This window comes from Trichomonas vaginalis, chromosome III (genome assembly GCF_026262505.1).
Source record: "Trichomonas vaginalis G3 chromosome III, whole genome shotgun sequence".
NCBI lineage: Eukaryota > Parabasalia > Trichomonadida > Trichomonadidae > Trichomonas > Trichomonas vaginalis.
In genome coordinates this window covers 13,886,222-13,905,908 of record NC_067205.1, presented here as the reverse complement: position 1 = coordinate 13,905,908, position 19,687 = coordinate 13,886,222, and the positions used below count along the sequence as shown (strand labels likewise).

General features: G+C 34.1%; 11 protein-coding genes across 11 annotated transcripts, besides 3 other annotated features; 2 read left to right on the top strand and 9 right to left on the bottom strand.

Moving 5' to 3' along the window:
- Positions 1–538: part of a mobile genetic element that runs on past the window's edge.
- Positions 539–1,244: a mobile genetic element.
- A 270-nt stretch (positions 1,245–1,514) lies between these two features.
- Positions 1,515–19,687: part of a mobile genetic element that runs on past the window's edge.
- Positions 2,001–2,786, bottom strand: TVAGG3_0697930 (uncharacterized protein; the record flags this gene model as incomplete). The annotated part of the gene is made up of 1 exon (XM_051243270.1): positions 2,001–2,786. The coding sequence occupies one exon, from the start codon at positions 2,784–2,786 to the stop codon at positions 2,001–2,003; it is 786 nt and encodes a 261-aa protein (XP_051089857.1).
- On the bottom strand, positions 3,603–4,037 carry TVAGG3_0697920 (uncharacterized protein; the record flags this gene model as incomplete). The annotated part of the gene is made up of 1 exon (XM_051243269.1): positions 3,603–4,037. One exon carries the CDS (start codon positions 4,035–4,037, stop codon positions 3,603–3,605), a length of 435 nt encoding a protein of 144 aa, XP_051089856.1.
- Positions 4,503–5,219, top strand: TVAGG3_0697910 (uncharacterized protein; the record flags this gene model as incomplete). Its single annotated transcript, XM_051243268.1, has 1 exon — positions 4,503–5,219. The coding sequence occupies one exon, from the start codon at positions 4,503–4,505 to the stop codon at positions 5,217–5,219; it is 717 nt and encodes a 238-aa protein (XP_051089855.1).
- Positions 5,280–5,840, bottom strand: TVAGG3_0697900 (organellar and viral DNA polymerase type B; the record flags this gene model as incomplete). Its single annotated transcript, XM_051243267.1, has 1 exon — positions 5,280–5,840. The coding sequence occupies one exon, from the start codon at positions 5,838–5,840 to the stop codon at positions 5,280–5,282; it is 561 nt and encodes a 186-aa protein (XP_051089854.1).
- Positions 7,038–7,972, bottom strand: TVAGG3_0697890 (organellar and viral DNA polymerase type B; the record flags this gene model as incomplete). The annotated part of the gene is made up of 1 exon (XM_051243266.1): positions 7,038–7,972. A coding segment is annotated over one exon (935 nt), but the record flags the coding sequence as incomplete, so codon positions are not given.
- On the bottom strand, positions 10,018–10,734 carry TVAGG3_0697880 (KilA, N-terminal/APSES-type HTH, DNA-binding family; the record flags this gene model as incomplete). Its single annotated transcript, XM_051243265.1, has 1 exon — positions 10,018–10,734. A coding segment is annotated over one exon (717 nt), but the record flags the coding sequence as incomplete, so codon positions are not given.
- TVAGG3_0697870 (organellar and viral DNA polymerase type B) lies at positions 11,478–11,798 on the bottom strand (the record flags this gene model as incomplete). Its single annotated transcript, XM_051243264.1, has 1 exon — positions 11,478–11,798. The coding sequence occupies one exon, from the start codon at positions 11,796–11,798 to the stop codon at positions 11,478–11,480; it is 321 nt and encodes a 106-aa protein (XP_051089851.1).
- Positions 11,834–12,416, bottom strand: TVAGG3_0697860 (organellar and viral DNA polymerase type B; the record flags this gene model as incomplete). Its single annotated transcript, XM_051243263.1, has 1 exon — positions 11,834–12,416. A coding segment is annotated over one exon (583 nt), but the record flags the coding sequence as incomplete, so codon positions are not given.
- Positions 13,258–13,881, bottom strand: TVAGG3_0697850 (integrase core domain containing protein family; the record flags this gene model as incomplete). Its single annotated transcript, XM_051243262.1, has 1 exon — positions 13,258–13,881. A coding segment is annotated over one exon (624 nt), but the record flags the coding sequence as incomplete, so codon positions are not given.
- Positions 14,467–15,457, bottom strand: TVAGG3_0697840 (keratin-associated protein family; the record flags this gene model as incomplete). Its single annotated transcript, XM_001294771.2, has 1 exon — positions 14,467–15,457. A coding segment is annotated over one exon (991 nt), but the record flags the coding sequence as incomplete, so codon positions are not given.
- On the top strand, positions 19,091–19,492 carry TVAGG3_0697830 (uncharacterized protein; the record flags this gene model as incomplete). The annotated part of the gene is made up of 1 exon (XM_051243261.1): positions 19,091–19,492. One exon carries the CDS (start codon positions 19,091–19,093, stop codon positions 19,490–19,492), a length of 402 nt encoding a protein of 133 aa, XP_051089848.1.

Below are 19,687 nucleotides of genomic sequence, written 5' to 3'. Positions count from 1 at the left end.
ATAAGTCGAATGCAATCTCTTGACCATCATGAAGTGCTTTGTAAAGTTTCATTAAACTGAACTCAGAGTCTTTGTCATATGTTCCAACAGGTATGTGAATGTTCTTATCTTCATTGTAATAGCATTTGTATAGCTTCAGGAAACATTTCATTAGCGGTTAAAGCAATAACATCTTGCTTCACGCCTTTCATTCTGCAGTGAAATGCAACTTCATTTAAATCGTTAGTGAGTAAGTCTATGTAGGTCTTCTTTCCACAGAAAATACTTTTATAAGCTAAACTTTGTTTTCCAGGTGTTATTTCTGCAAAGTCGCTATGAAATTGACCAAGGTTCTTTCCTATAAGTTCGCGACCATATCTCTTCTTAAACTCTGCTGCAAGCTTTGGGATGTCTTCATTATATAAGTGCATACTGTCGGTATCCTGGTAAAAGATTTGAAGTCCCATGTCCTCTGCAGTACAGAATACTTCATTCATAATACGTTTTGACATAGACAGAATATTAACACCAAGTGGACAGAAGTTAAAGTGTCTGCAAAAGTTAGTATACCTATGTTGTGTACGGAGGCACTGCGTTTCACTTTACCCAATACTTGTGAATTTGACACTTTACAAAACCGTTAACGTATATTTTACAACACAAACGACAACACTAACTTAACATTAAATATTTACAAAGCCGCCAACCACTTCACTTCACTAACGTTTTCACAAACGACTTCATTAATGTAAAAATAAACGTTCTCACTTACAAAAGTATTGCAACTCCTCCCATTGCTGTGCTTCACATAACAGCTCATAATCTTCTGACTCACTTTCTTCTTCATATAGGTCAAAATCACTGTCAAAATAAATGTTAGTAAGTTTTGACAAAGCTAATGAAACACGTTTACCGTTTGTATCGTATGCTTGTATAAACTTTCCATTCTTCATTCCTTCATAAACGCTCAAACTAACTTTACCCTTTCTCCCTCGTATCTGATAGAATGTATTTTCACGAGGAACGAAGAACAAATTCTTGAACTCATGACCGTTGTAGTTTGTTATCTCAATAGTTTTCGTCATTTATATAAAAATAAACTTAAAAATTACATCCAAATAAACTTAAAAATTAATGATATCACCACCCTCACACGTATGAAAACATAGCACAAAAATAATGTTTATGTTAGAATGTTAGATCTAACACGTTTTCTAACCTCTTTTCTAACCCGTTGAATTCATTGCTTTATAACTCTCTTCCTTTCTCCAACTCTTCTAACTTCTTCTTAAGTTCAGCAATGTTGTCCTCATGAAGTTTAATCTTTCTCAAAATTCCTTCTCTATCTAATGGTTGCTTTATCTTTCTAAACTGAACTCTACCATCCTTCATAGTATGAACGTAAAAACCTTCTGGAATAGTTCCTGATTTAATGTATTCTACCAAAAACTTTTGTTTCATTGCTTCAGTGACTTTAGTCGTCATTTCAATCAAATAAAAATGTTCAAATAAAATAAAAATAACGTTATTTTTCAGTAAGGAAACGCAGGAGTTTTACGATTTATTTGAGGAGTAGGTTCTGGTTTAAATGTTGGAGTCGGTTTAGGAGTTGACTTTTGAACAGGAGTTTGTACTTCCATAGGTTCAGGAGTCATTGAAGGTTTTGCTTGTGAAGGCGTTGGTTTTGACGAAGGTGTTGGAGTTTGTTTAACTTCAGCTACTTCAGTATTATTTATAACATTTGCTTTATTTCTTTTCAACATCATAACTGCTCCTGCTGTAGCTAGCAAACCTAGTGGGAGACCATATCTTATATAAGGACTTGACCAAATGCTATTTTTGACAGGAGCTGGTGGAACACCTAACCTTGGTGAAACTGCTCTTTGCCATTGTGCAGCTCGTAAGAAATATTCAATAGGTGCTCCATAATCGTTTGGTAAAGTTTGTTTCACAGATGGTGAAGGTTCACGAGAGCTTGATGAAGAACTCATTTATAAGCTTTAAAAATAAACGTTCATCCTTTATTCCTCACTGTCGTCAGTTGCTAAGTTATAGTCGTCAAGTCTTATTATTGGTATGCCTGACTGTCTTACTTGTATTGCAAAGCAACAATCCCTCATAAATCCAATAAGTGGCTTTGGTACATTTTCAGTTGCTAGTTCAATAGGTCCTTTAACAGACAATTTGTATGTTATTGGAGCAGTAGATGTTTGACCTTGCTGGAAGCAAAAGTCCACTTCTGTTGGAAAACCACATAAGAAATGTGTGTTGTCATAGCTATCCCATTTATGTTCCACACTACCATCATCCACCAATGACCTCATAACATCTTCATTAAATCCTATCATATCATTGTTTGTATTGCAAGCGTTCGCAACCATTTCATAAAATACAGGTCCATATGATTTTTCAGGTTCTGCAGGCATATTTCCATAAGCTCCCATGGAAAGCTGAAGATATTTAAACTTAGGGTTCTCAAAATTAACATAATAGTTGTCTTTCTTTCTAAATAGTGCCCAAATACTTTTAACATTAATAGGCGTATAAGCTGCTGTAAATGTTGCACTTGAACTATCTGTATTCTTTGAGAATGAACCGTCCATAGGAATCCAATCCATAACTTTAACAGGAAAACATAAAGCCTCGTTTGTATAATGTTCTACAAGTTCTGTATAAATGTTAGGGTCTAAAGAGAATGACTTTGGATGAATGAAACATTCATTAAAATCCATCTTTGTTCGAAATAGTTGCTGGGTTACAGTTGTAATAGTAACTGTTCCACTAGCTTCTATTGCCTTCGTTATCATAGTGAATGGTTCATTCCATGGAACAAATTTATTTGTCGGTGGATTTGAATCTGAAGCAAATGCAACTTTAAGAGTTGGATTGAAAGCAATGATATCATTTACAGATATAGATGTGCATTGTAAGGCGTCGCTACTGAACTTTACTTTAAGCTGAATGTTTCCTGCAAAAGCTGGAATAAATCGAATAGCTTCTAATGGAAGGAATCTTCTAACAGGAATTCTTAAACGAAGCTTAAAATCAAATGATTTTCCTGCTGTAATTGGACCACTAACAATTTGTCCTGTTCTGCATGTTCCCGAATGACTCCATACATCTTCATGTCGAGTCTTTGAGAAAACATCTACTTTCTTTATTTGTTCGGTAGTTTGTGAGTTTGAAGTTATATATGCTTCTTCTCTTGCGTTGTCTTGAGAATATACGATACGACCATTTGCAAGGATTTGATATCCAGCAACTGCATAGAAAGCGTCATCGAAACCAATCCAAAATCCTGGTGGGTTTGTTTTATTGGAACCTGAACCAATTTCTTTATCTGCAATAAATTGACCTTCCATTTTATACGTAATGAATGTATTGTAAAGGTCCAACATATTTTCACCAGGAGGTGAGAGATTGAATGTTACCCATGTGTTATCTTTAGCAGTTCCAGGTTGTGATGGAATCTTTGCGTCAGAATATTTTCTATTAGTGTCACCAATTTGAACTGCATTGTCTATGATATCGAAATATGAGCGAATCTGATGAATATGCTCTGCTGGAGTAAATTCGTTTAGCTGTTCGTTCTGCATGTATTTACTTCAGATAAAAATATCTATTTACTTCATTATTCTCACTCTTCTTCTTGGAATTCGTGGTGGAAGTTGTTTCTTGACATTTTCAATGAACTGTACATTCTCTTTTGTCTCAACTTCTTTCACTGGCGGGTCAGGGTTCTTTGACTCGGTTTGTTTTTCAATGAAATTCACGAACTTTGCAATAAGCTCTTGGTTCGTTATTGAAAGTACATCTGGCTTCTTTTCTTCTGGTTCTATTGACTTTTCAGTTTGAACAGAAGGTTTTATATGGGCTTCGTGGACTTCACCCTTGCCATGCACCTTAATGTTGTCGCTCTCTGCATTCGCTAATGGTACCTTTCTTTTTCTTACGTATATTTTACCATCTTTACTCTGACTTACGTAATAGAAAGGATGTTGTATTCCTCTTGCGTCATTTAATATAATAGACTCTCGCTCTGATTTTGACAAGCTCATTTTACATCGGTTAAAGTTTTAATTTAGTTTTTTATCTGCAGTCAAATGACTCAGACAAGCCCTACGGACAAGACCCAAGGTGTCATAGATGTTGAAGCATTGAAGAAAGAAATTCGCGAGCAAATTTTATCCGAACTGAAGGAACAAAAACAAGAACAAAAGCCAGAGAGACCAAAGAGAAAACTTAGTGAAAAACAACTAGCTGCATTAGCTGCTGGAAGACAGAAGAACCCACGTTTGCTGGCGAAAAAAGCTAGAGAAGAAGCAAAAGCTAAAGAAGCTGAAGCAAAGAAAGAGTAAATGGTTTATTTTTATCCGAATTAAATGTATAGACAAATACCTTTAACTGTTGCGTTCAGTAGTGAAAACCCTGACGTCAAAATAAAGGGGAACAGAGTAACGTTTAAGTTTCCAACAGACTGGATTGTGAACATAAATGAAGAGAAGTACATTGGCATAACATCTATGTATATAACACGTGCTTTCAGAAAGGTTGACTTTATACTTCAAGTCGAGATAGAAAATGACGAACAGTCTTTAAGCGCCCAAAACATTCACATATACAAATACTTTAAAGACGATACAACATTGCAACAATGTATGATTTCATTTAATGAGATGTTCGAGAAAAAGTTCAACATTGAAGTACAAACTTTACAGCCTTTACGTGAGTTTCTTGCACAACTGAAAGAAGAAGGTAGTCAGCCACAACTTATAGACTTTCATTATGAATTTAATGAAAATGAAGATGGAACTCATGACTGTCAATTCATTGTATTCTCACCATTCAATGAAGTCGCTAAAAAGAAAGAAAATCCATTACGTATAAGATTTCAAATCTCCGAACCAAGTGATGATTTTAAGAATGTTTTCAATTATGATGCAATGCTTCCGAGGAAAAATGAATTTTCAAAGATTGTAACACCTGGCATTTGGGATAGAAAGCAAGCAATACTTTACTCTAATATAGCCAAAGGCGTTGAAAATGAGTTCATTGGTCATACAAGAACTTCACCACTTCCTAACCCTAAATACTATAAATTAACTGGCTTCAATCGTGAGTTTTGGATAGACATGTTCTCCACTCATGACCATAACTGCCCAGTGTTCTTGCCTCCAGATGGGAAGGACTGTCTCTACATTGAAGCACAACTCTTAAACTCTACCATCGCAGTATTGTAAAATCTACGCTAGCTTTATTTTTATCACGAATGACCTCATTGCTGACAAAAATAAATGACCTCAGAACTTCAACTTACGAATAAAGCTTGTTTTAGTCGTTATTGAAAAGTTGAACTTTTCAGCAAAGCAAGGTTGACATGACTTACATAAGTCGAATGCAATCTCTTGACCATCATGAAGTGCTTTGTAAAGTTTCATTAAACTGAACTCAGAGTCTTTGTCATATGTTCCAACAGGTATGTGAATGTTCTTATCTTCATTGTAATAGCATTGTATAGCTTCAGGAAACATTTCATTAGCGGTTAAAGCAATAACATCTTGCTTCACGCCTTTCATTCTGCAGTGAAATGCAACTTCATTTAAATCGTTAGTGAGTAAGTCTATGTAGGTCTTCTTTCCACAGAAAATACTTTTATAAGCTAAACTTTGTTTTCCAGGTGTTATTTCTGCAAAGTCGCTATGAAATTGACCAAGGTTCTTTCCTATAAGTTCGCGACCATATCTCTTCTTAAACTCTGCTGCAAGCTTTGGGATGTCTTCATTATATAAGTGCATACTGTCGGTATCCTGGTAAAAGATTTGAAGTCCCATGTCCTCTGCAGTACAGAATACTTCATTCATAATACGTTTTGACATAGACAGAATATTAACACCAAGTGGACAGAAGTTAAAGTGTCTGCAAATGCTTTTCGTTAGCTTGAAAATAGTTTTATCTGAACCATCCAAACCTTCGAACTTCACTATATGGTTGTAATTTCTTATAGCATATCTTATAGCATCTTTGTCATCTACTATGGTTATTTTTGACTCAATAGGAGATAGAATAGTTTTGCCATAAATGCTGTTCAGAATGAGTTTTATAATTTCTTGTAAGGGGTTTTCTTCTTTCTTATACTTTAACCTTAACTCAAACAACTTCTTTACTTCATCTCTTATTCTCATATCTCTGTTTCCATCGTAATAGTATCCTTGCAACACTTCACATTTGACACCTTGATATTTTATGAGGTCTTGTAATGTTATATGGTCAACATACATGAGACAGCAAGTGTTTGAACTTCTTGGAACGTTAAGTTCTGGATTTAGTTCAGGTCGCAAACTATTAAATGAAAGTGTCTGGGTATACCAATCTCTGTTATCTTAATGAGAACAAAGAAGCCAGACATAAACTTTTCACCAATGGGTTCCTTTTGGTCGTCATCGAATAAATGTCTCATGAGATACTCTGTGCTTAACATTTCTTCCTTCAATACTTTTGGAATACCTTCTAAAGTATAAAGTCTTGCTATAGCTGAAGGATATAATGAAACAGTGTCGAAGTCAGCAATGAGTTTCTTTTTGCTCTTTTGTTTCATGTTATCTGACAACATACATCTTCCACCTTGAATGCATCTCGAAATAAATTCTCTTGGTTTATTTGAGAGGTCATAAAGATTTCCATTCGGGAAGTATACTCTGTTCTCAAACAATTTGTTAGCAATAGAACAAATACTAACGTAGTCATAAACGTTTAAATCAAACTCTTTCAATAAGTCATTGCGGAACTTTACAAAACCTTCTCTTAAAATTCTTACATCTTGTTTGCAGTAAAACGTGCTATATTTTTCTAAGTCGAAGTGGTTTTCATCTATTCTGCAACCTTTGATGGAATCTATGTTCTTCATGAATGTATCTGCATCATGGATAAACTTACATGCTTCAGAAATGACACCAGTTCTGTTGTCATTTGCTAACAAAACACTGCTGTAGTAGTTATATGGAAATACTTCTTTCGGTCCTGTTTGTAAGTTAAACATAGCAGGAAATAGTTTAAGCTTCTTATTTATAACACTGTAAGAGTCTTTTATAATAATTGCCCGTCCTTTATATAAACCAGTTATTTGCATTGTTCGTGAACCTTTAATGATGGGAGTTCCTTTCACTTCTGTCATGTGTCTTAAGATGAAGTTTATGTCATAACTGAGGTTATGGAAATATATTAAACTCTTGTCAGGAAGTCTTTCCAAAAATTCTGTTGCACAGTTTTGACCCCAAATGCTTTCACTAACTGAACCATCTTCACTGTCATAACAGATGTTAAAAGCTTTATGAAAGCCATCCGTACTACACTCAAAGTCAGCAAAGAAAACGTGCTCAGGAATGAATTTACATTTAGCTTTATTTACTTCTTTTGACTCTGCTTTCTTCTTCAGTTGTACACAATACTTTGGAGCATATGTCAAATCTTTAAATGGTGCAAGGTTCTGTTTATATAAGTCAGTCGTATATGTGAAAAGTTCTCCATAAGAAATAGGTTCAAAATATTTGCACTCCCACAATGTTTTCATAACATCCCATAGCGGTGTTGTTCTATCATAACGAACTACATATTTATCTTCTCTCTTTGTATATATTTTCATCTGTTTTTCAATGTTCATTCCACCACACTCCTTCAAGATTTCTTTATAGTTTCGAATGAAATATGTTGTCATTGGAAGTCTTTCATTTAGCATGTAGTGGTCTTCAACAAGAAGTAGGTCAATAGTTCGAACAGTTTCACATTCTTTTGGTATGTATCTCTTTATTTCATTATGTCTTGAGTCATTGAAGTAACCAATGGTAACATTAAATGCTATACCTGTTGCGTCAGAAATTTCTTGTACTTTACTTTGAGGAAAGTCTCTAACACGAATGACTTCTCTCATGTGGTCAATAGTTTCTTCATTTACTCCAGCCTGAATGCAAGCATAAACGAAGCAGTTATCTTCTGTCATAAGTGTTGCAGTTTTTTGTTCAGTTCATTGAAGATTTGGTAGCGTTCAAGATTTATAGGTAATGTGCAAAGATACTTCCAGAACTGACCGCTTCTCTTCTTATAAAACTTCTTTTCACCATTATCTTTCCAAAAGCTTTCTATAAGTGCTGGGTTTCCTGTTTGCTTAAGAGCTTCCAAAATGGCTTTCTGGTCATTTGTCAGTGTGCTTTCATCTCTATATGGTCTCTTTTTTGGTTTGCCTTTCTTTACATCTGACATCGTTAAGCCTTCATATTCTGTTAAATCATACATCTTTATTTCAGTAAGATTCTTTATGTTTGTCAAGAAGAAGTCATAGTGCATTTCAACAATACCTGCAGCATTTGCTTCTATCTCTGATATAAAGTTCTCCTTCAAGAGCTGATGTAGTAATGTTCCAATATTATTGAGGTTTAACGTAGAACATTCATACTTTCCACCAAGTTTATAACATACCATCCATCTCTGTTGGGAGTTTATTTTAATTTTCTCTAAGAGTCTCATGAAAACCTTACCGAAATGTTTGTGTAAGTAGTCTCTGTTTGGTTCATCTAAAGCTTCGATGTTAAAGTCAATGAGTCTATTGCCTGACTTCACATTCCTCTTCCTATTTTCTTCATCTTTCTTTAACCATCTCTCACCTTCTTTTGGTTTGTCGTCAATGGAACGAATGACATCATTAGCTTTGCGAACTTGTTCTATAGCGCTCTTAAACATCTCTCTTCTCTGTTGTTTCAGTGTGTCGTCTCTTCTTCTTGTTTCACCAACGTTTGCATTTGTTATGTCAAACATTTCTCTTCTTACTTCATGAGGTATTGAACGTCTATGATATAAGTCAATAGCAACGTCATTTAAAGGAAATGCTCTTGCATGGACTTCGTCCTCGCCGCGTTGCGGCTTTATGAACTCATGAATTCTATCATAAGTTATTTCACCATTATAGTCATTGAGGATGTCAGCGAGTGCCTTTTTGTTTGTTGTGTAATGCTTTGCAACATCTATATTAGCTTCTGTAAGAAGTTGTTTTATTTCCGAGTGTTCTAACTTAGACAACTTCCGATACATCTTTAGTAGGAAATAAAAAAATATTTTTTGAAAAAATTAGATTAGATTTTTTTAAGTTATTTTTCAAAATAATTTAATATTTTTATTTTAATGAAACACATGCAAGATTGCAAGTTCTTTTCATACAATGCTCTCGCTACTGTCATCAAGAATGAGTTCAATAATGCTTCAAACGTCAATGTTATCTTTAACAAGAAGTTTGTGAAAGAATCTAAGTTTGGTCAGTATGTCAGACCATTAGCTATTGTCATTGACCGCAAACGTTATACTTCACAAGAGTTAGCAGTAGTTTTGAAACAAAAGGGTTTCTTCGTGAATGTCAAAGATACTCATTATACTATTATAAAGAACTCCAACATTGATTCTTCAGTATTGCTATGAATCTTTCCGAACAGAAAGAATATAAGAAGGGTGAAACAAATGTGAAATATTATTCTTCATCTCTTGAAAACAATAACGAACAAAGATGTTATACAAAAGTTCTTACCAAAGGTTGAAGAAGCTTCTATTGACATTGACGAAGGAAGTGAAATGGTTGAAGAAATTGACCCTGACGTCATTTAAGCAAAAATATATTTTTGGTTAGTCTTCATATCGATATTTTACAACAATTCCCCAATGTATAAACTTTTCATACGCTTTTTCATAAGCTTTATATACCTTCAGAAATTTTGCATAATCTTTAGAAGCATTTAGATATTGTTTAAATGCTTTGTATGTCTTCAGAAATTTTGCATAATCTTTTACATGTTGTTCGTTCTCTTCTTCTGTCATGAGTTCCGAATATTCTAAATTCATGTTCTTTCATATGAGATAAAATTTTATAAAAAAATAAAATTAGCTTAGATTTTTTTTATTCTTCCTCTTTGAAGTTATCGAAATATTCTGTTTTTTTTTCCTTCAGTAATGTTAAGTCTTCTTTGAATGTAAGTATTGTGCAACCTTTGATGTCATAGTGTGTTGAGGAAGAGTATTTTTGACAATTTCCTTTATTTGCTCATTCGGTGTCATTGAAATCGGTAAGTTTTCACGATAGAACCAGTTTCTGTCAGATTTGTAAATCTTAGCAAGGTCATAAAAGCTTTTGTTGTTTCTTCTGACTAAATGCAACATAACCATATCTTTATCTTCTTCTTTCTCCAACTCTTCAGTATATATCATATACTTATAACTCTTTTCCTTTCCTTTTGGTACTGAACGTGGTATTCTTTTCTGTATGCTTTTGTCTTTGGATTCAATGACTTCATCTTTTGCTTGAAGTTTCTTTTCCATCTCTCCACGTTCTTGTCTATGAATTTCGTCAAGAAGTCTGTAAACATGCCATGCATAACGAGGAGAAGCCCACATTGCAACTGCATTTACTAAAAGTCTATGAACATAATAACCTCTTAAATTTATTGGCAAATTTTTACGATTTTCATGTGTTTTATGCATGACCGAAAAAAGTCGGTCTAGAGAAATTTCACTCAAAAGTTCTTGTGTGCTTTGGTTTTTGAACCAGTCGTCTGCGTGTTTAGTGTCTGGAGCAAAACATGCTGTCAAAATACTTTGCATTTGGTACATATCGTCTTTGACCGAACGAATGAGACGGAGTTGTTTGTTAAACTGAACCCACTCGTATTCTTCATTTATGGCTTCATGAACGATAGCAGTTGTTGTGTTCTCTGTTGTTGACATATCTGTCCTTACATACAAAATAAAAAAATAAATAAAAATAAAACTAATTTTATTTTTTCTATCTTAAGGAAATTCATGATTTTCATACGGAATTCAGTAAAAATAATGTTTATGTTAGCATGTTAGATCTCACCTGTTTTTTCACCTGTTTTCTCACCTCATGAATTTTCATGATTTCATCGTACATGTTTTCTCACCTCATGAATTTTCATGATTTCATCGTAAATGTTTTGTCAAGACTTCTTCGTAAATGTTTTGTCAAGACTTCTTCGTAAATGTTTTGTCAAGACTTCTTCATCGTAATGAGCGTAAATCAGACAAAAATATATTTTATGTTAGCATGTTAGATCTAACACGTTTTCTAACACGTTTTCTAACATGGTCTAAAACATACAAAACTCATGAATTTTCAAGACTTCATCGAACTTAAATGTTTTGTCAAGACTTTGTCATATGATTGCTTCTCTCGGTTTTCCGAGGAAAGAGATTCCATGTTTTGTCAAGACTTCTTCATCGTAATGAGCGTAAATGACCAAAAATATATTTTATGTTAGAATGTTAGATCTAACATGTTTTCTAACACGTTTTCTAACATGGTCTAAAACATACAAAACTCATGAATTTTCAAGACTTCATCGAACTTAAATGTTTTGTCAAGACTTCATTGTAAATGACCAAAAATAATGTTTATGTTAGCATGTTAGATCTAACACGTTTTCTAACCTCTTTTCTAACATAACTATTTACAAGCGTTTTACATGGTATATGTTGCGATGGTTCATGACTTTAAACAGTTTTGTAGCTTCTATTTCTTCTTTTAGTACATCGAATGTTTTAACAATGCCGAAGGTTTCTTTATATTTCTTCTTGACGTCAGATAGAAGGAAATCGTCAGCAGTTGGATAATTTTTGTTCAGAAATGCTAACATGTCCATTTTATCTTCTGCTGGCTTTTCTACTTCTTTCTTTAAATCTGCATAGTCGTTTCTCATTCTTTCTATCTCTTTGACGGAGTAGTTATATTTCCTAATTGCTGCCTTACATTTTGAACATTGCGGGTTCATTTTTGCGTTATACATTGAAATTTGACCTGCTAAAACAACTAAGGCGTCAATTGCTCTCTTCATCTCAAACATAGCGGGTCTTAGTTGTTCGTTCCATACTTTGCCTCTTCTATCTTTATCTCTTATTTCCCAAACACATTCAGCAACTAACGAAACAAAGTTATCGTAGGTCTTAAATTCTTCAGATTTATATATGTCAGAAACATTCTTATAAACCATGTCGCAATCTTTGTCCATAACTTTATGGTTGCAATGAAAACCAAGGAATTCATAATTTACTTTACGTATGAACTTCTTTATTTCTACTGAGTCAGTTGTTTTGACTTCAATTTCGTCGAATTCAGGAATAGTTAGTTTTTGTTGTTGGATTTCAGGCAATTTGGGTAAATGGTCAATAATGTCCTGCATTTCATAAAGATACTGTTCATTTGTTTCATCTTTCGCACTACAGTCTAAATTACTTGTTAAAAGTTCTTGCTTTATCTTCTGGATTTTTGTTTCGAAAGTATATGAAGAAGGAATGAAGCTTTTCATCTCTACTAACATAGATGTTGGATTCATGACTAACGAGTTTGGTGCTGTAGTTTGAATTGTTGTTGTGCCGATTGTTGAAATCATATCTTTACATACAAGATAAAAATTTTTCTTAGAAAAAAATTAGCGTTATTTTTCTTTCATAAGGAAATGTCAAAAATTCATGATTTTCGAGAGTTTTAGACCATGTTAGAAAAGAGGTTAGAAAACGTGTTAGATCTAACATGCTAACATAAACATTATTTTTGGTCATTTACAATGAAGTCTTGACAAAACATTTAAGTTCGATGAAGTCTTGAAAATTCATGATTTTCGAGAGTTTTAGACCATGTTAGAAAAGAGGTTAGAAAACGTGTTAGATCTAACATGCTAACATAAACATTATTTTTGGTGTAAATTTATGAAAACATTAATAATTCCATGACTGTTCTCATTCATGTCTGATTTACATCTAATGAAAAAGTTTAGAAGAATTTTCTTATTCTTTCTGGCTTATTTTTGTCTTTCCAGTACTCCCGCTCTAATGGTCCCAGATGTGTTGGCTTTGACTCTCTCAAGTTCTTAGATGGTATAACATCTTCAACACCTCCTTCATATCTTACTTTATAAGTGTCATCGTTTGTGTTGTAGCCAAGTATTTCAATAACCACTCCTCGCTTTGCTTCGTCAATGGTTTCAGCAAGTTTGCCATTACTACTTTCAACTAACTTATGTCGAGGGTAAAATGCTATGGAGTCGTCAGCAGCTTTTATAAGATATCCATTACCTTGCGTAGAGTCTACGATATAATAGTTTCTACTTAACCTTAAACGTTTCTTTGTCAACGGTTTGTCGTCAAGAACTACACGAACTTTTGTACCAGGAATGAGGGTAAATTGTGTTGAATTTCTGATATTTTGTGTTTGGCTTCGTTTCTTTTGTATATACTTTTCTTCTGTTGTTGTGTCATTGAATTTGGTGTATGTCCTGTTTTAGAATGTGTTGAGGAATTATATACTTCGAGAAAATGTTTCATTGTTTCTTCGGTAAAGTCTCGCTCTTGATTTAAATCTCTGAGCGTTCTTATGAAGCGGTTTATGATGCCGAGTATGTTATGGTTATGGTCTTCAGTAGTGTAGTGAGTTATGTTATGCTTAATGAGAAATTCTGTGATTTCATTGCTGAGGTATGCACTGTCTTGGTCTGATGTTAAAGTACTTGGGTTATGTTCTGCTACAAACTTTTGTAAAACTCTTAACACTTCACGAGTTCCTTTATTTTTCATTGGATATGCATATGCTTTACGAGTGTTAACATTTATGAAGATGAGGAATGGTTTATGTCCTCCTTTTCTGCTTTGAATGAGAGTGTCAAATTGGTATGCGTCAGGAGTGTTGGAGTAAATTGGTAAAAAGTAGTCGTAAGGGTTTATTTTTGTTTGATGTACAACATTTTTGTCAAAGAACCTTTTCACTTCAGCTCTGTTAGTAAATCCCCAACTCTTTGCAGCTTCATTGAATTTCTTAAATGACCTCCATGGATGTTGTTCGAATACTTCTTTCAAGCTCATTTATGTAAAGTTAAAGATTTTAACCAACTCGTATCCAAGCGTGCATTGTTATATAAGGAGGCATATAATCTTTTCCATTACCTGCTGGGTCTGTAATACCAGCTACAACATGTGTATGATTTCCTGCAGTTCCACAGAAAATACCTGTGCTAACATCTTTGGGGTCAGTTGTGATATCATATCTATGCATTCCCTGTCTATCCGAACCCGCTGCAAGATTTGTATAACCTCTTTTTGTTATTGAATGTGAATGGTTTCCTTCCACAGATGTTCTTCCACTGAACCTATGCATATGTGAAGGAAGGTTTTTCAATACCTATTTTCTTTGAACCTCCCATCTTCATTGACTGAGTATTAGTGTAGAATGGAAAACTGTCAACTATTTCATACCATCTACCACCAAATAAAGTGTTTGGATTTATTGGATTCATAGACGTATAAACAGCTCCTATAGGATATATAAATCATATATGCTCATAACTCTATAAACATATTCTAAAGAACTTATGTCATTAAATACCATTTGGAATGTATCTCCCGGATGAAATGTTGCATTTGTTCCACTTTTATAATGTAATGTTAGTTCAATAGAATTATCCAAGAAAAATTCAAAAGTATCTGGTTGAAGACCTCTAACAAATTCAAATGGAGTTGCTGGTTCACCATTTATAATTTCTGTTGTAAATGTCATTGTATCTGGTTTCGAAAATTTCTTTGTTAGTTCTGCATCCACATAAGTTTTGTCTGCTTTCTTATCTAACATTGTTGGTAGTTCATGTGCTTCAAAGTTTCTGGCATGACTTTCAATGTTCCTGCAACTCTTATCTAAACTGTTAAGAGTATCTTTTACGCTTGTACTTGGATTTTCTAATGGTGCACTTGAACCAAGGTCAAAGTTCAATATTATGTCGTCTGCTCTAACAGTAGTGAAGGATTTATGTGTATGGTTCTTGTCAGCTTTCTTATCATATAAATCTTGAGCAGTGAATTTAACATTATTTTCATCCTCCATGACATAAACATTTCTACATCTAATGTATTTCATCGTCGTTATGTTTTCCTCCGATGTTAAACCTTGTGGAAAGTTAGGAGGTTTCCAATATAATGCAGCCGCGTGCGGCGGGGCTCCGCCCTCCCCACCAGTTCCTTCAACCGTTCCTTCAATACTTTCTATACCAACAGTTGTGAAGAAATCATGTGTATGGTTCTTATCTGCTTTCTTATCTAACATTGCTGGTAGTTCATGTGTTTCAAAGTTTCTGACATGACCTTCAATGTTCATACATTTACTATTTAAGGAGTTTAGTGTATCTTTTACGCTTGTACTTGGATTCTCTAATGGTGCACTTGAACCAAGGTCAAAGTTCAATATTATGTCATCTGCTCTAACAGTAGTGAAGGATTTATGTGTATGGTTCTTGTCAGCTTTACTGTCTAATGTAGCTTGAAGTTCATTTATATCGGAGATGTTGTGTTTATGAGATTTCAAAACTTTGTTCGTTGCGTCAAGTTCATCTTTGTCAGCTTTACTTTTAATAGCATCTTCAAACGTTATTTTTGCCTTAACTCTTAACATAAATCTTGGTTCAACTAATACACCATTAACATTGAAAGTAGAGGCATAAATTTCACCGGTATAACCAAATGCTTCTGGTGCTTTAGCTACATCATACTGTACAGTACAGCTTATGTCATAACCTTTAGCACGAATGTATTTATATCTTCTTTCATTAACATTTTTTGTCTTCGCTTCATCACTTCGTGTTAAATATCCATGGTAGTCCGTTATAATCTGTTCGTCTGAAGTTATATAATGAACGTGGTTTTTATCTGCTTTTTCGGCTAATTTCTCATTAACATCATTCACTTCTAATTCAACTCTTCCGCCAGAACTCTTATTATCATTAATCTTTTTCATTAATTCGGTAATTACGTCATAAAGACTATATTCTGTTTTCGGTTTTGTAAATAATGAGTCAAAATTTCTTTTCATCATTACATCGCTGACATTAATGATATCACCAATTCCTTTTTCATTTATTCTCTTCATTAGTTCTGCAATAATGACGAATATATAATCTGTTAATTTATTCTCTTCATCGAGGGTTATAGAATGTTTTGAAATTGAATCATTAACTCCTCTAAATAAATCAATAACTTCAGGATACACGTTTTTAATGTCTTGAATAACCCGACCAGTATCCTCGCCACTATGTGGCTCTGAGCCCGTTGGGCTCTGTTGTTCATGTTCTTCGTTCCCGTCGTTACGTGGTTTTATATCTCTAACCATCATCACGCAGCCATAACCGGAGGGTTTGTTGCTACCTGTTCGAAAATCGTCCGTTATGTATGGTATATCTAAATAATTTCTTTGTGTTTGTTAAACATTTGAAACAAGTCTTTTAAAACCATCTACAAAATTTCCTGTTTCACCTAATGTTCTTGCAGCATTTACAAGCTCACCCATTCCCGCTTTTGACCCCAAAAACGTCCATATTGCATTTATTTCACTCTGTATAGTTGTCCATTCAGCGAAACTAACACCCGCATTCGCTAAGCTGAAAATGAAATTCAGTGGATCGAACTTAATTCCCCCCTTCTTTTTCAATTTCAACGAACTCACTAACATGAGATTTTAAATATTCTTTCGTTAAAATTGTTTTCCCCGATGTTATGTCATTAACGAAACTATCACCGTCAAAAGTTAACGAATTCAATTCGTCGTTGATGCTTTTATTTCATACACCGCTTTATCGATAGTTTTTGGCTCACCTTCTTTAGAAGCATATGAAACATTAATGAATGAATTATATGTATTCGTGAATGAGTTAAAATCAATGATTTTCATTAATGACGCCTTTAATGATTCATTAACTGTTGATCCCTTAAAGTAATTAATGAACTGTCATGGGCTTCGCCCTGGTCGCTTCGGTCTGAAAGACCTTCAGGACTCAAAGAGTCCGTTTGCGACTTTATGAAAGGTACACTGCAAACCGTCGAGTTTGGATCAAATGCTGTAGTTGGGGCAGGAATATTAATGATATAAGTCATTAAATCATTAAGTGACGTAAATAATGTTGTCGTTTTTGATTTAATTTCTTTAGCATCTGTTATATATGGTAATTTTATTTCTGTAGTTTCTGAATTAAAGATTATTCGCTAAAATGTTTTGTAAACTGTTTTGAACAGCAGTATAAACCGTTGAATCCGGAACTCTTACGATTTCACCGTCCTTAATAAAAGGCATTGCACATGGTGTAGTGCTTGGGTCAAATCTTTCGGGATTATAATTCAACATATATTCTAATGCTTCATATACAGACTTATATACTGTTGTTCGTTCTTCATGACAACTTCACCATTTACAATGAATGGCATTGTACATGGAGTTAAAATAGGGTCAAACTTTTCATAGTCCTTCCATGTTATGTATTTCTCGGTATTTCCATCACTGATAACAATATATTTGTCAGTAAGTGTGAGAGAGTATTGACCAAAATATAAACGTTTAGCTCTGTCAGCTTCATACGCATATGCAGCTATACTCATATTTTAATGAGAATAAAATGTTGTTCTATTTGCAAAGTACAGACCCAAACGAATACGGGACAGTAAAGCTACAAACAAACTTAGGTCTACAGAATGAGCCACTTGCATTCAGAATGGTTGACTTCAATACTATCGCTTCATTCGTTATAACAGATGAAACAGATTTCATGGAGCTTGAAATAGATGGAAAGAAGCACGAAATAAGATTTCACAATAATGTAGAATATAAGATGGAAACATTAGCTGGAGTGTTAAATGCTCTCATAAATACTACAATAAACAAGGATAACGAAGAAAACTTAATGAATGTTAAACTTAATTGCAGGAGTTTTGAAGTTCAGTTATGCGAAGGAGTTTAAGATACCAAAGAATGAGTCATAGAGTACAACTTCTTCTGGGAGCATACCATATGACATTTCCTTTGAAAAGTGTTGACAAAACGATTGAGATGAAATCTGTTCCATACGTATGTTTGGTAATTGTTTGTACGTGAGTCAAAAATAGCTAATGTCACAGGTATTTCAGGAGTTAATAGTAAAGGTTCAGTAGAATATAAATCCTTCTGTTATGCAGTCAATTCAATGTTCATTCCAAACGTTCCTGTCATAGCAACTCATTTAGGTAAATGGGTTCGCATTAGTCCTCATAATTTGAAAGACATGCAATTCAGACTTGTTGACTTTCAAGGAGAGCCTGTAGAACTGAAGGCACCAGTGCGAATGACTGTTGAAGTTGACTTTTTTAGAAAATATTAAATGCAACAGCTTACAAGAGAACTCAGAGCTAAAAATATAAAGTATGAATGTTATGTATTAGGTCATGAACTTTGGTTGTTGCTGTTTGATGAAACAAATGAGTTAGTTATGTCAGTCAAGAGAACAGAAAAAGGCGTCAAAGGCGCCGAGCGCAAAGCGCTATATTGTGTTAGTGAAAACTGCACCAAGTCAATAAGATTAGGTTTGCATTATGAAGATGAGTTCGATACTGTTGAAGAAGTTTTGGATAGATTATACAAATTGCTTTAATTTACTAAAACATATTTCAAACAAAGCTTATATTCTGTTGAAAGTTTTGTATACTCGTTCGAATATTTATACTTAAACTCAACTCCTGTAGTTCCTGGTGTTTCAATGATGCGGATGTTACCTATTTTCATGAATGGTGGCGTTTGACCACAGCATTCGATTTCAGGGTCGAGATAGTCAATGACACATTGCTTTCCTGTTATTCGTGATAAACATTTTCAAGGTCCTCCTTTGTTAGAATTATTTGGTTCTTGCTTATAAGATTTGTCAAAAGCTTCTTATCGTCTTTGAGTAAAATTGTTTGGTATAACTGAAGAAGGTAATGGTCTACGTTATCTGAAGGATTTGTTTGAACATTTGTGTAAGGGTTGTCGTTGGCTTCTCTTGAAAGAATTTGGTCCAGTGGTGGATACTCTAACTTAACATCTGATGTAGCGTTAGCGTTTGAAGCTGTGTTTAAATTCACGGATTTCAGTTCTGGTTCTTTTTCTTTCAAACACTCTGAACTATAGTTCTTTATGACAATATTGTTTGTCGTTCGTGAGTCAACATTTGATGTTGGTTCAATTGGAACATTAACGGCACCAGCTAAGATGGATTTGCTTCTCATTTCATATAGAATAAAAACCTTTTATATGTATGAAATGAACAATATACTCGACAAGGGTTTGAATGTAAAGCTAACGAATGAAAATATTGTTGAATTCACTGAGACAGGAGCTGTGTATAAAGATGTAGAACTACTGAACAAAAGAGCTAAGGGAAGAAGCAGGAACATGAACAAAGGGTGGAAGCCTATAAAAATTTATGTCAATGATGGCTCAGGAGGTTCAAACATAAAGTATGCAGAAAGTTATAGAGTTTATGCTCTCAAAGGTGAAAAGCCTTCATTTAAGAACAGCTATTCTAACGCATATCCTCAAAAGCTAACGGATGGGGAAGTGGATGATATGAATGACAGCAAAAATATTAACAGAAATGGCGACAGAGATGCATGGAATTTGTTTACCATCAGTCAATTGAAGGTTAAACTTTAAAACAATGTTGGTCGTTCCCATGGAATATTTTTGACTTTAATGGTATTAGTCATGATATGAATCTCAAGGTATGAACGAGGAGAGATGAGAGACTTATATGCTTCCCAAATTTCTTCAAAAGGTAATGTTATACCTGACTGTTTCCAAATGAGTTCAATATCATAGTGAGAAACCTTGAAAGATAACGAAGTCAGT